This window comes from Podarcis filfolensis (assembly GCF_964270895.1).
Source record: "Podarcis filfolensis genome assembly, chromosome: 3".
NCBI classification, from domain to species: domain Eukaryota; kingdom Metazoa; phylum Chordata; class Lepidosauria; order Squamata; family Lacertidae; genus Podarcis; species Podarcis filfolensis.
Window position 1 is genome coordinate 99,081,131 of NC_139606.1, and position 15,709 is coordinate 99,096,839.

The 15,709-nt window shown below is 43.8% G+C and overlaps 1 protein-coding gene across 5 annotated transcripts in view; it reads left to right on the forward strand.

The window, feature by feature from the left end:
* Positions 1-1,078: 1,078 nt before the first annotated feature.
* EML4 (EMAP like 4) overlaps positions 1,079-15,709 on the forward strand; it is a 158,119-nt gene continuing 143,488 nt past the window's right edge. For 3 of the 5 annotated variants that reach the window (XM_083605011.1, XM_083605014.1, XM_083605010.1), the window contains exon 1: positions 1,131-1,531. In XM_083605011.1, the coding sequence (XP_083461137.1) occupies positions 1,507-1,531 (25 nt within the window). In that variant the 5' untranslated portion in view covers positions 1,131-1,506. Of the gene's footprint in view, positions 1,532-15,709 lie in introns of all 5 variants that reach the window. The other 2 variants (XM_083605013.1, XM_083605018.1) reach the window with 2 other exon arrangements.

Below are 15,709 nucleotides of genomic sequence, written 5' to 3' on the forward strand. Positions count from 1 at the left end.
GATGATCGTCTTCCAACGCAACTACTCTATTCCGAACTTAAAAATGGAAAGCGTAATGCTGGTGGTCAACAAAAGAGATTTAAAGACTGTCTCAAAGCAAATCTAAAAAAAATGTAGTATAAACCCCAACAATTGGGAAACACTGGCCTGCGAGCGTGCCAATTGGAGAACAGCCTTTACCAAAGGTGTCATGGACTTTGAAGGCGCTCGAAATCAGGAAGCAATGGAGAAACTCAGGATGCAAGAGGAAGACCCACTTGGCAAACCCTCACCATGATTAACTCTGGCCCGGAAACCTCTGTCCCCCACTGTGGAAGGACGTGTGGATCCAGAATTGGCCTCCAGTCACTTACAGACTCACCCTTAAGATCGTGTTTATGGAAGACAATTTTACTCAGCTACGAGAGATCGCCAAAGACCTTGCAGAGAAATATTTGAGGTCAATTTGTTCAGGACCTAATCTGTGGGGTTTCAGACATGTGGTTTATATATACAGTTATGAACATTTTTTTTTTAATATATAGGACCTTAAAATTCTTATAACAAAAGAAAGACATAGATGGCACCCTATAAATAAATTTCAGGTGTTTTTCATTTTAGTCTGGTTAATTTCACGGAAATTGCTCAGCAGGGTGCCTGCACATTTGAGCTCCTTGGAGAAAAAGGTGCCTTATATATGCAGCAAGCAAGCAAGCAAACGTGAGCCTGAGACCAAGGGGCTTCTTTTCCACATACAGCTGCGCTATCCTACGCCTTGCCCCCAAAACGACTTATTCCCGAGCAAGAGAGCAAAGGACACACCCATCAGAAGACAGCAGCAACTTCACAGTTGCACCGAGACTGCAACTTAATGGTCTGGCGCTTGCTTGCCACATACTACTCGACAAAATTCAACCTGTAGCAAGACAGACCGCGGGCCCACTTGGCGCTTGGGGCCACGGAGCGAGCCGGGTTTTGGCGCCCGCGCGCGCTGCTCTCCAGGCTCCGCTCGGCCCCGCGCTCCCGCGCGCGCCAGCCCCGGACCTTCCTCCTCCTCCTCCCCCCACCCCCGCGCGGCGTGCGCAGCGCCACCATCGCTGGAGGGGAAGCCCCGGCTGCCAAGTGGGGCGGAGTCGGAAGCGCGAAAGCAAAGAGGGCTGCTGCGGGGCGGGCCTGAGAGCGGCAGCAGCTGCTGCGAGGGCAGGAGCGAGCGAGCGGGCGCGCAGGCGGGTAGGCGAGCGGGTACCGGCCGCGCGTCGCCCTTGCCCAGCTGCGAGCGGAGCAGGAGCGGCGGGTGGCCCGACAGCCGCACAGCCAAGCAGCGCCGCGGCTTGGGAGAGCCCAGCCGGCAGGCGGGCAGGGCGAGCGAGGCGAGGCGAGCAGCTCCTGCCCCAGGAACCCAGGGAGTAGCTGCTGCCGCCGCCACCAGCCGCCGCCGCGACGGTGAATGAGCTGCTCCCTCACTCCGCCCGCCGCCTCTTCCCAAGCGACGACAGCGGCTCCGCGCGGGGCTCCTCTGCGCCCAAGATGGACGGGTTCGCCGGCAGTTTGGGTAAGTTGGGGCGCCTGGATGCCCCTCGAAGGGTGAGCAGGGAGAGAGGTGCCGCGCTGCCCCCTCGGGCGGGGGTGCCTCGCTCGAAGCAGGTAGGGAGGGAGGTATGGACTCCCCGCCCCCCGGCCCGGGATTTTTCAGGTGGAGGCGTGTGTGCGTGAGGAGGAAAACGCACCGCACTTCTTCGCCTTGATCTTTTATTACTGTGACCCCCCCCTCTTCTTGAGGGTTGACATGTATGGTTACCTTGATGCACTTCCCATCTTCGCTTGCTCGTCCCCCGATACCTCCTCCTCCTCCCGAACTGCCCAGCAAAAACCCTTCGTTTCTTTCCAGGAAATGCATTTTGGTGAGGAGGTGCATTTTTATTTGGGGGGGGGGATTGTGTGGAAAGAGAACCTGCGGAGGGAAACGTGTCAGTCTTTTGGTCTGCCTCGCGAGGTACGGGGCCGCCTTCCCTCCCTTGACTGAAGTGTGGGGAGGGGGTGTCGACGAAGAAGACAGAAATCTTGTTCCCCCACGCCCCTCGCGTACCCCCCACCCAGCCTTGAGGAAAGCGCTGGGAGACATGCATGGTCTAGATCTCGTTATCATTTGGTTGAAAATGGGCGTTTCAAAGGGAAAAGCGTGGGGTGGCACCTCACGCTGTCGCCGAGCCTGTATCTTTGGCAAAAAAAAAAAAAAAAGAAACAACAAAAACAAACACCACCCGTCACAATATGGAGTAAAATGCTGCCTGGAGAACGAAACTAAATCCTTTGGCAGTCTTGGTTGAGGTGTACAGTGTGCTTATCTCTCTCTGCTCTTCTTTTCTCAGAGGTTTAATTGGCTGGTGCACCTGCTTTCCTGTGCATCCAGTACTTGCACTGCTTGGTGTGTGCATAGGGTTGGAGATTATGGCATGGGAGTTAACGTGGATGAACCTGTTATTTGCCTTTAGGCAATGAAGCTAAATAGTGTTTTCACTTTTGTCTAGGGCCTCACATGTCTTTGCTCTTTTCCCGGCTCACCAGTCGCCTTGCTGAAAAAGGTTTAGGATGCAAGCAGATGTGATGCTTTAGTGTGACCCAATGTGGGCTGGTTTTCTTTAAAGTGGGGGCTGTGCTTCCAATGGCCTTTAATGTGGGATGGGGTAAAAGCACAGCCTGAGATGCAACATCACACCCCTTTTCCAGCCCATGCTTTGCACTCCTTCCTCAGAATCTCTACTCCACAGTTGTTCTTGCTACTGCTTGGAGTTCACCTCTGATTATGGAGCCCTGATGGGAGAGAAATGCTTTTGGGTGGGAAAATGTAGGCTGGATGAGAAAGGCCTCAGCCTCCCTTGCCTGCCCATGTTGAGCCTTAAATCTTCCTTCCGCATTGTAAGGAACTGAGAGTGACCTGACCACATGACATAATTTGCCACTGTAAAAGCTACTTTATCTCTCTGAAATAGATGCCTGAGGAAGGAACTTGTCTAACTGACTGTGTGCAGACAGTAGTTTGCTGGAGAATAAAGTGTATTGTACAAAAGTTGTTTCCTGTGATACTGTATGTTCATTTTCCCATATTGCTGTGGGGTCAGATTGTTTTAGTCTTTTGCAGTTCTTCAGATGCTTTTTGTGAAAGATGGAATAAACTCCCAGCAGCTTGACTGGCAGCCAGAATTTAGATACGATCATTGTGGATGTTTCTTGAGTAGTGCCCATGAGTAGTGCCCACTGGCTGTGTTTGAACGTCACACCATAGTTTACATTTAACTAGTCAATATTTCTCCTCAAACCACAAGCAGAGATTAAACCGTACTGATGCTTTGGAGAGAAGCAAACCATGAGCCCGTGTTCATAAAGCACGAGAAACCAAGGCTTGCGGTTTGTTGCTCTCTACAGGGTGAAATAAAGCAGTGATGTTTGAGCAGAGTGTATTACCACACTTCTCATTTGTGTTAAGTCATACTTAAACATTAACTACAGTGGTACCTTGGGTTACAGACCCTTCAGGTTACAGACTCTGCTAACCCAGAAATAATTTTGCTTCAGGATGAGAACAGAAATCGTGCTCCGGCGGCGCGGCAGCAGCGGGAAGCCCCATTAGCTAAAGTGGTGCTTCAGGTTAAGAACAGTTTCAGGTTAAGAACGGACCTCTGGAACGAATTAAGTACTTAACCTGAGGTACCACTGTATTTGGATTGTGTGACATGTAAGCAAGGCCTTCCTATCTCTCTGCTTCCACCCCAACAGATCTGGAGCAGCTACTAACACTTTAAAATTATTTAACTAGGAGAAATGAGTGCATACCCACATTTATGTACATTGCCTTTTACAATTGAGCAAGAGGTCAGAATTAATGCAGGGTTAAATCTCAGCAGTGACCCCCTGCCATTAAAGAACACTTTAAAATTATTTTTCCGTTCTCTGAGGAACTTCACTGCTTGGACCATTTGTCTGGCAAATAATCACGACTTGGGTCTCTGAGCAGGACTAGGGGAAGTGGGTGCAAATAGAATAGAATCTAAGTCTGCAGACTGTAGCTTCCTCACACTTCTCACTTCAGCCTCTAGTGAACAGGTTCTTCGGGTTTTGTATTTGCAGAAGTGCAACCTTTCTTGAAACATTTCTGCTTTTTGAATTATAATTGAGGGATGAGGAGTCTGTGCCCCCCCCACAATGTTGTTGAACTCCAGCTCACATCAGTTTCAGCCAACTTAACCAGTCACCAGGGAGCTTGACCCCCCCTCTTCTGTTTTTATCACTTCTAATAAGCTACTAATGATAAGCTACTAATAACTCTTGATCTGGGCAAAAATATTGCATTGGCGTTCATAGGAAGATAGTTCCATAGCTTCGGAGAAGCTTATCGCCTGCATAACCTTGGAATGTCCATGCAGAATTTCACCTTTTCTTTCCCTCCTCAATTTCCAACCATGTGATCAGTTTTAATCTCCACAGACCGAATTTCATAAATCAGCTTATCTTTTTATGTAAGAATTGGTCACAAATATAGCTTGTTCTTTTTTTACTTGGCAAGATCCCAAGAATAGAGATACACATGTTGGCGCTGGGCATACAGAAAGAGCACCGACCAGCTCCTGATCTTAAGGGACATGACCTCAGATGTGTCATGTAGTCCTGTTGAAACTGGAGACGTGCATAGCTAGTGCTAGCCTTAGTTAATGGTATGGACCCAGTATTTTAGCAAGGCATAACTGAGTGTACCCTTAGTTTACATGTTAACTCTCCTTCATACACACACAAAAGTCCTTGTGTTCAAACAAAGTTCAAACAAACAAACAAAATATTGTATACCTGGTGTCAGACTACTGCTCTTTTCAGTAAAACGTCATGTTTCTGTGTGCAGCACCAGCTGCATGCAGTCTGAAGTATTGCTGTCCAGACATGGGTATATGCCTTCATTATGAAGTAGGCCTGCTTGAGTGTAATGGGACTTAATTAAATGCATGCCATGCTTTTTGGGACTGCTGCCTTAGGTTGAGTTTATGGATTTTGTAAGGTCAGTTGCCTATTATTATTATTATTATTATTATTAATGGGGTAGGGGGAAGAGGGGTAGATCCTCACTAAGTCAAAGTCTTTTGAGAAGCCAAACTTTTAAATTCTGGACCAATTATGTGATTGCTTTACTGGTGTTTTGTGATTCTGTAGAATTGCTTCCTTCCCATTTCCTCCCCAAGCTTCTACTCTTGCAGTAGTGAATTAAATTCAGGAACTTGAGTGAATGTTCTGCCGAACTACCCCCAGTGTGTGTATACTAAGTCCCAATCTAGGAAGACAAACCTAGGAAGGTTTATCTTCCTAAATTAGGAATCAGCAGTTGAACAGATTCTCATGTGTCTTGCAGACTCTGCTTTCCTTCTCATTCATCAGGAGTGTTCAGAAGTGGCTGGGGTGACCTGAGAGCCAGAAAGGCTCCTCTCCCCTGTTGAAATCCCATGCCAGCTGTAAACTCACAGGGTGGGATTAGGCAAATCACACTTCCCCACCTGCAATATTAAGATGATAATACTAGCTTACCATACATGGTGACCTTAATTATAGTGACTGCATTTATTACCTGTGTCTTTCAAATGGAGAGCCAAGGTAGGCTAAAGATTAATAGAAGAGAGCCATTAAAACTCCTTTCTAGTTTAAAACTTGCCACCATATTGGAGAATTTTTGGCCAGTCTCCCTGTGTTCTATTCTTGGGCAAGGTGCTTTAACCACATGATAAGTTATAAGTTCCATGTTTGGAATGATATACCTTTTAAATAGTTCCGTTATTAACATGAACCATTTTTAACATTGTGGTTTAATTGTTGATGGCTGCTCTGGGGTCTTAGGGCGAAGAACAGGTAATTAATACAGATGACTTGCAAACTGAGTGGGGGTTAGGTTCTGGGGATTGTGCGTAAAGCTGAAATTGCATATAGCCAGAACCACCCCAAAACTGCCCCTGCATGAAAACCCAGTGTGGAAAGAGCTTTTAAGCTCTGTGCCTTAAAGTAAAGGGACCCCTGACCATTAGGTCCAGTCGTGACCAACTCTGGGGTTGCGGCACTCATCTTCCTTTATTGGCCGAGGAAGCTGGCATTTGTCCGCAGACAGCTTCCGGGTCATGTGGCCAGCATGACCAAGCTTCTTCTGGCGAACCAGAGCAGCGCACGTAAATGCCGTTTACCTTCCCGCCGGAGCGGTACCTATTTATCTACTTGCACTTTGATGTGTTTTCGAACTGCTAGGTTGGCAGGAGCAGGGACCGAGCAACGGGAGCTCACCCCGTCATGGGGATTCGAACCACCGAGCTTCTGATCGGCAAGTCCTAGGCTCTGTGGTTTAACCCACAGCGCCACACGCGTCCCTGTGCCTTACATGCTCTGTGCCTTACATGCGTTTAATTAGTGCAGTTGCGGATGGCCGGCAACCAAGTGGATAAAGCTGTGATCATGCAAGTTAAATGCGTTATTATTATTATTATTACTACTACTACTACAATGTGAGATATGGTAGTAAGGTATTTCTGCTGATACTGAATCTTTATACTGAGACAGACGACTGGTCCGTCTAGTTAGATATTGTCTATGCAGTGGCTCTCCAGGGTATTAGGCAGAAGTCTTCTAGCCCTACCCGGAAATGCTGAGGATTGAATTTGGAACCTTATGTACACAAAATAGGTCATTTCCCGCTGAGCTGTGGGCCTTCCTATTTAAATTTGTGCTGAATGAAATGACATTCTTCTAGATTTGTTAGTTTGGGAGTGCTCCTGAGCTCTTCTTTGTCCTTGGGTGCTGACGTGATACATGTTCAGATGTACCTTTGGAAGTGGGGGGCTGAGAAGGAAGCAGCACCAAAAATAAAAGAGACAGCTTCTAAGTGGTACTGCAAAGTATCTTCAGTAATAGACTTAACAAGACAATAACGTAGTCACGTTTCATATACAGCAGTACCTTGGTTTTCAAACATCTTAGTTTTGAACAACTTGGAAATCGAACGCTGCAAACCCGGAAGTCACTGTTCCGGTTTGTGAACTTTGTTTTGACTGTTGCGCTGCTAATTTGTGTCCCCCTGCATCATAATTAAAGCCTTCTTCCTTCTGTTTTGACTGTTGTGCTGCTAATTTGTGTCCCCCCCATTGTAAATGAAGCCTTCCGTTTCTGATTGCAGTGTTCTGAGCTGATATTTGGTGCTTTTGTTTTTGCTGGGTTGGGTTTTTTTTTGCATTTTTGTTTGTGTGGCTTTTTCGTTTTTGTGACTGTGACTTGTTCTTCGTTTTATGAGACCCTGACTTGTGACTTCGTTTTTGTGACTTGTTTTTGTGACTGGAACCCAGTTCAGCTACTGATTGATTGATTGTGTGACTGTGGAAATGGGTAAAAGCCCCCCATCCAAACAATGACTATCATCAGTGCAGGTAAGTTTTTTTTTTAACCATCTACATTATTGTCTTATTTTATAGTACAGTACAGTGGTACCTCGGGTTACATATGCTTCAGGTTACATATGCTTCAGGTTACAGACTCCGCTACCCCAGAAATAGTACCTCGGGTTAAGAACTTTGATTCAGGATGAGAACAGAAATCGTGCTCTGGCGGCACAGCGGCAGCAGGAGGCCCCATTAGCTAAAGTGGTGCTTCAGGTTAAGAACAGTTTCAGGTTAAGAACAGACCTCCAGAACGAATTAAGTTCTTAACCCGAGGTACCACTGTACATAGATTATTGCTTTCATTTTATGGATCAATGGTCTTGTTGGATAGTAAAATTCATGTTAAATAGCTGTTTTAGGGGTTGTTTTTAAAAGTCTGGAACGGATTAATCCATTTTGCATTACTTTCTGTGGGAAAACGTGCCTTGGTTTTGGAACGGACTTCTGAATGGATTAAGTTTGGGAACCAAGGTACCACTGTAAAAGATTTGGAACTTGCTCTCCTGGGAAGATTGGATGGCTGCAGTCAGTCTTTGTTTGTTTGTATTGTATAGACATTCCTTATTTAAGAAAACTTTGGTTAAGCTTGCTAGCTGCCTTGAAGTCTTTTTGAAGAAAGATGGGATGAAAATGTGCTAACAGATAAACCCATAAAAAACAGTTAATAGCTGAAAAAGTGAACATTCCTCCAAAAAGGAGATTCTTTACAATCTTTCGGAAGGAAAACATGTGTACACATGTACTGTATTAAAAGCTATGATAAGGGGGAAATAAATTTCAAAATACTCCCTCTTTGTCTGAAGTACATATAACACCACAATGTATAAATTCAGTTCTGCAGCCCTACACTAAAACCCATAACACTTTCTTGTTGGGTTTTCTGGAAAATGTTACTTATTGAAATGATCTTGAGCGTGAGCCTAACCCTCTAGGTTTTAAAATGTTTATTCTGGCAGTTGGGGCATCTGCCTGAACCAAATCGGTGAACCATAATTAGCAGTATGCTGCTTAAATCTGGCTCCCTGCCTGTTATTCCATCCAGTCTCAAATAATTTTCCTGGGCATTTTGAACCCTGTGATCAAGAAAGTACGCAGAATGAAATTATAATGGCTCCATTCCTTTTTCTTAAAAAGAATGTATTTTGCCTGCGGGTGACTCATGCAAAGATGATAGTTAATATTTATGAGCATCTTTATTCCAATGTTGAGGTTGATCAGCATATCAAAGAGCAATAGTATTCGGTCAACCCTTTAAATGCCGCCCTCCTACCTTCCTAGTATGCCTAAAGAAAATACATTTTAAACACACACACACACAGGCAGAATATGCTTATTCAAGGTTATAAAATCACCACTGAGTTACTTGTTCTTGCATGGAAATGATTTTTAAGACCTTATCGCTCGTGTGAGTATTTCTTCCATTTATAATTGTGCTGTTGGTTCTTGTTGCTGTGAAGAGAGTCTACATATGGCAAGCATTATCAGATCATGTCTTGTCCTTTACCCAGAGCTCTGTTTCAATATGCTCATTTGTGAGTTTTATTTGATTTTTAAAATCTTCTGGTCTAAGCCAAATTTTCTAAAATGACATTTTTCTCATCGCAGAAGCTTTTTCTGGAGGACAAACGGTTTTAAGAAACGGGCTCTTCCTTGCTTCATCACCTGTTGGCAGTCCAGGCAACATTAACAACTGCACTTCATGGTGCTGTGAATGCAGAAAGCAATGGCCTTGCTCTGATCTGGCTTTATGTCACCATGTAGACAAGCTACAAAGGAATGAGAACAATGGTTCTTACCCTCACTCTGCTGCCAGGCAATAATGGAGAGGTATATTGCGCTGTGGGTTAAACCACAGAGCCTAGGACTTGCCGATCAGAAGGTTGGCGGTTCGAATCCCCGTGACGGGGTGAGCTCCTGTTGCTCGGTCCCAGCTCCTGCCAACCTAGCAGTTCGAAAGCACGTCAAAGTGCAAGTAGATAAATAGGTACTGCTCCAGTGGGAAGGTAAACGGCGTTTCCGTGCGCTGCTCTGGTTTGCCAGAAGCGGCTTAGTCATGCTGGTCACATGACCCGGAAGCTGTACGCTGGCTCCCTCGGCCAATAAAACGAGATGAGCGCCACAACCCCAGAGTCGGTCACGACTGGACCTAATGGTCAGGGATCCCTTTACCTTTACCTTTATATTGCTGTCACCACTACTGGTAAGATGAGCTACTTAAAGAATTGGCCAAAGTGGTGGAGAGCATTGTCTATGAAAGGACAGCGTTGTTGGGGTTTATTTTGAATAACCCTACAAACTGTTCAAACATACGTAGCTATATTCTAGGTTAAGATCTGGCAAGATTGCAGATGTTTATACAACTAAAGCTCCCTATAAATAGCTAATGATTGGAATGTTTTGGTTTTCCACATCTGCATGCTTTTATTATTGTTGTTGTTGTTATTATTTGTTTGTGTTTTTCTCCTGCCCTTTTTCCATGGATCTGATGGCATCATACAGCTCCCTGCACCCCATTTTATTCTTGCAATAGCTCTGTGTGGTGGGTTAGGGGACTGGCTCAAGATCACACAGTGAGCTTTTACTATTAATTAGTCACCACACAGTCTGTTAGCCACTATCCTGTACCAGCTGTGTTTGAAGCCTCCGTTGAATCTATCGAAACTTATTGCTAAAAATGTTGGGGGAAGTATTGTGCGATACACTTGGGAACGGTTCTAGCCCTTTGATATTTGCAGCACTTGTCCTTGCAACTAAATATTGGTATCAGGGCATCAAGGGTGATTCCAGTTCCTTCTCTCCCTCCATCTTCTTATAGCAGTTACAGTCGTACCTTGGTTCTCAAACGCCCCAGAACTTGTACATTTTGGCTCCCAAAGGATCAAAAACCTGCAGCCTTCCTGCAGCCAATCAGAAGCCAAGCTTTGGAAGTCGAATGTTTCGGAAGTCGAATGGACTTCCGGAATGGATTCTGTTTGACTTCCGAGGTACAACTGTACTTTAACTGCAAGCTTACCACATTTTAACAATGCTCTCTCTTCCTTATGGGCAGATGCCCAAATGTTTAGCTTTGACGTGCTAACAGAATGGTTGTGCAATAATAATCATTCTGTTTGCAGAAGAATCGTGTCCAGAGAAAATCCTGAGCTGCGATTGGATAGTTCCGTCTGCATGTAGAAAACTTTCTCACAGAAATATTGAACTTACTGTAGCTAATGTAAGGGCTTCATAAGCCAGGCATGCATACCTATATGAGCATTCTTCTCTTGCAGCACTATAGGTCCTTCCTCCTATCTTTTTATGCATTCAGTTTCAGTTTATTGTTGTGTAACTTTATTATGCCTAGCTGGTACCTGCTAACAGTAATTGTATGGGCTTCCATGTTTTCTTAACGCCTTGGGAATCTTGTGTAAGTGCATTTGCTTAAATACCTTGCTGGGAAAGCTGCAAATTCTTCAAGCTAATTAGCTAGCTGAGAATAAATTGTCACAGCTATTGTGAGCATGTGTTTTCCCAGTGAAGTAAGCCTTTTTGCAGAGCCAGTTGCCTCATTAATAATTCCTCCTGTCATTGTTATCTGGATGTCAGAAACGTTATTGCAGATGGTGCCCTGACAGTGCAGGCAGAAATACCTTCCTACCATGCCTCTTGCAGTTTGAAATATTTGACACAGCTGTCCTCTGAATTTGGACTTTCTAGTGGAAACTTATGAGATCAAACAAATCCATTTCTACAGATAATTGCTGAAAAATTGTGCTTGAGATTAGAAGTAAAGAACTGTATGTAAGCCGTGGGAAACTGCTGAAGTCTTAGAGTGCTAGAGGGAGGGTATAAATGCATATGTTGCAAGCTAGCTTTCACAGCTGAAGCCATTTATTTATTTTCTTTCAAGGAATCTTAACCAACTCTGTAACTTATGCCCATTTTTGTATCCGCTTTGCGGAAATACAGTGGCGTAAGAATGGGAATGTCTTGGCACTATTGTGACCGAAAACTGCTTGTGACCCCTTTAGCAAAATGTCTTGTACTGCTGTGGGCCAGGGGTTAGTAAGTTGGACTTTGAGCTTGAGCGAGCTGGGTTCAAATCTCAACCTTCTCTGTGAATGCATGGTGTGGTGTTAGGAAATTTGCTTTGGTTTTGTGTCAGAAAAATATATACAGCAGGTCACTCCTGCAAATATCCCTGAAAATATTATGTTAATTAGCAGATCTGGTTGAGAAACATGAGGTTGTGAATATAACTACCAAATACAAATTCTTAGTTGCTAGCACAACCTTTGTAGGTGCCATAGATGAAAGACACACTTAGAGGACACATTATGTACATTTTATTTATTACGAGAGTTCTATACCGTCCTTTACCAAAGATGATTATAGGGTGGTTTACAAAAAACTAAAGTAACATAAAGATACACACACATACACATTATGTAGAATACAGTGGTGCCTCGCAAGACGAAATTAATTCATTCTGCGAGTTTTTTCGTCTTGTGAATTTTTCGTCTTGCAAAGCACGGAACTGCACCTCTTCAAGCAATGTGCCCTGGGTATTAACGGTTTTAAGAAAAAGGAAACAAATTCGCAAGACGTTTTCGTCTTGCGAAGCAAGCCCATAGGGAAATTCGTCTTGCGAAGCAACTCTAAAAACGAAAAACTCTTTCGTCTTCCGAGTTTTTCGTCTTACAAGGCATTCGTCTTGCGAGGTACCCCTGTAATTAAATAAAAAACAACAACAACCCAAGACAACTGCAAAGAGTTGGTGAAATGGGTTTTTGAATGGGTGTCTGAAAGAATACAAAGTTGGGATGAGATCCATCTCAATGGGGAGGTCATTTTACACGAAGGGAATGATCTCCTAGTCTTTTAAACTCATGATTAAAAGCTTGTTAATGGGGGTCTTCACATCATGGGTGTATGTGTGTGTTAACCCCTAGAGAAAAGAACAAAGTAGTCTTTATTTTTATTTCTTTATGAGTGCTCAATATTTCATTAAGAGTTTCTGCCTGCTCAGTCCTGGGCTTGTGACCCATGCACTCTTTCTGTCCTTATTTTAAATACTACCTACAATATTATTTTAACAACTTGGAATTATGTGAGCCTTTCTAGTGCATCCAGCTAAACTGGCAGGCTTTCAACTATGTCCTGGGAACATGGGAGGTTGATGGCTTAGTTGGTTGAAGGAACGCTGTCAAGTACATTAAGCACAAAAATCTGGCTTACCTTGAAGGGGATAACTTTTTGGATGGATTTATCCATCCTTCTGAGTAAGCACATGCGAATGTGTATGAGAGAACAAATTTAAGTATTTGTCGAGCACCTAGAAAGGATGTCGTAGAAGAGTGCCGATTTCTCTGTTTGCATTTAAACATTGTGCTTTCTGTCTGTAATGTACAACCTAGAGCACTAGCCCTGGAAACGCCCTGAAAGGTCTTCTCACAACCATTCTTGCAAGCCATCCCATGGGTGTGGAAGGCTGTAATCTCAAAGGGTAATGATCCTGTGCCATATGGGAGGGGGAGATACAGTGAGGGACTTTTGTCTTCTGGGTTTCTGGGGGTTTTCCTGTTGTTGTTCTGTCTCTCACAGCTACAATAAACCTACCATTAAAATTATGGACTGGTCATTTCTTTGTCAGAGGGCAAACGGGCAAATTTAGCAGGGGATCAAATACTTTCCCCCCTCACTGTACACAGTGTCTTTCTGACTCCTTGGGCAAATTCTATGAAACCACTTTCCTTAAGGGAAAACAGTTCTTAAGTGTTCATGCCTTAATTAGTCTGTACTCTTTTATTTCTCCAATGCAAAGATAAGGAAATGCATGTCATACAGAATATATAACTTTTCTGTTCCCTTATAATGTATATATCTAGAAACAAAATTCTAGAAAGAGAGTTGAGCCAAGTAATATTCTGACTCCCACACGATGAACCTTGAGCTACAAGGGTTCTTATGGATTTTGGAATGAAATGGTATTTTCTTGTCACTGGGAACCTTAGTTTAAGGAGCCCTGAACTGCTAACCATTTTTATTTCTTTCTTTCTGTTTGGAGCTGAATACATCCCTTTAAAAACAAATGAGCTATGCACTGAATATGGATTTCAAGGCAGTAGAGAAACTGGGATGACATGAGGCTGCCACAAGGTTGAAAAGGGTCAGAACATCCACTTTGCCTAAGGGCAGGGTCATTTTTCAATAAATTGTTTTGCAAATTTATTACTTGCGTTTATAGTCGGCCTTTCTTGTGCAGAACTGAAAGCAGCATATGTGGGGTTCCAAGGTCATCTCTAGGTAAGCACTGGTCACATCCTGACATTTTTTAGTATAGGCAAGGTTGCTGTGTCATGCAACTGCCGAAACAGTTGCTGCGGTGAACATCTACATGTAGTTGTAGAGGCTTGTTACTAGTTTTCCTTAGGATAAGCCTGCTACCTGTCAGTTCCAGTGTTTCTGCTTTTAGCTTGAAAACATCTGAGTCTCCAACAATCTTCATAACATTTGCTCCATAAGCCTGGGGGTTCTATCTCATCAGTGGCCATTATAATTTGTTTGAGTGCATTCTGGAGTTGAACACTTAATGAGCATCATGGTGGAATTGAACAGTATTGAAACATGCCCTTGAGATACGTTTTTTCATCTGGTGGTGCTTCCGCCTCTTGGTTTTGTGACATTTGGAATGAAGGAAACTTGTTCGGGTAATGTTATATGCTCAGGGGGTTTTTTCCAGCCGGAACTCAGTTCCAGCACCTCTCAAGTGGGCGCCATTGCCATTATAAGAGGACAAGGGAGGCATTCATTGTGAGTTCCAGCACCTCATTTTCTAGAAAAATAGCGCTGGTTATGCAGAGATGACATATGTAAGGGCATGAATCTGACCACTAGACTCTGGGCTTCAGATGTTTGGGAGCTATGGGCCGTTTTTAAAACAAAAAATCACCAAGGGCCTGTAGGAAAATTTACAATTCAAAGCCATATAGTTTCTGTCAACATGTGAGTAGCTTCAATTTTTCAAGAAGAGAAATATTCCCTTGCATTGCCAATGCCAGCTGTAAACATCTGCCTGAATGCAACATAATTTGTTTAGAGCTTTCCCCCTCTTACATTATGTAACATGGGTAATAAAACCATTTACCTGTCTTGTTTAAACTTGATGATATATCTTACGTAAATTGAATCTTTGTAGTTTTCCCACATTTAAATTAGTGCAGCTGCTTTAGGCTGCGTAGACACACCTACCACCTTGTAAAACGTTTTTTTCCTGTTGCTCGCGGTGAAAACGGAAATGAGTTTCAGAGCATATAATTTTGAAATTGGAGGAAAGTGTAGAAGTGGTTTTTAATACTGCTCCATTTTCAGGAACTTATTTGGAATATGTAATTTACTTGGTCAAGAACAAGATGGCTGGGCTGATTTCAGTAAGCCTAGTCTTCTTCCCTTCTTTGGCGGTCACTTGTAGCCAAGTAAGTTTGCTTTCCACGAACACGGTCTTAACAGTGAGTCCATAAGTGACTGCGGAGGCCAATTCTGGATCCACACGTCCTTCCACAGTGGGGACGCCGGAGTTGATCACGATGAGGGTTTGCCAAATCTTAGCACGTTTCTCCCTTTCGTCCTGAGTTCAAGCAGCTTCAAAGTCCATGACACCTTTGGTAAAGGATTTTCTCCAACTGGAGTGCTCACAGGCCAGTATTTCCCAATTGTTGGTGTTTATACTACTTTTTTTTTAAGATTTGCCTTGAGAGAGTCTTTAAACCTCTTTTGTTGACTACCAGCATTACACTTTCCATTTTTAAGTTTGGAATAGAGTAGTTGCTTTGGTAGACGATAATCAGGCATCCACACAACATGATCAGTCCAACGAAGTTGATGTTGAAGAATCATTGCTACAACAGGTGATCTTTGCTTCTTTCAGTACACTGGCATTAGTTTGCCTGTCTTCCCAAGTGATGTGTACAATTTTTCAGAGACACTGTTGATGGAATCTTTCAAGGCGTTTGTAAGTGGTCCATGTTTCACAAGCATACAGTAAGGTTGGTAGTACAATAGCTTTGTAAATATGCATTTTGTTTTCCCTGTGAATGTCCCCATCCTCAAACACTGCACCTCAATCAGGAGAAAGCTGCACTCGCAGAGCTCAGGTGAGTAAGCCTTGTGAACAGTTAGTCACTAAGAAGGAGGAAAGAAAAAGAACTCAGATCTTGTATCATTTCCTTATGAGGGAAATGGCTCTTTCAAAGAATATAGGATGTCCAGTAATTGACCACTCCCCTATCTATCCACCCTCT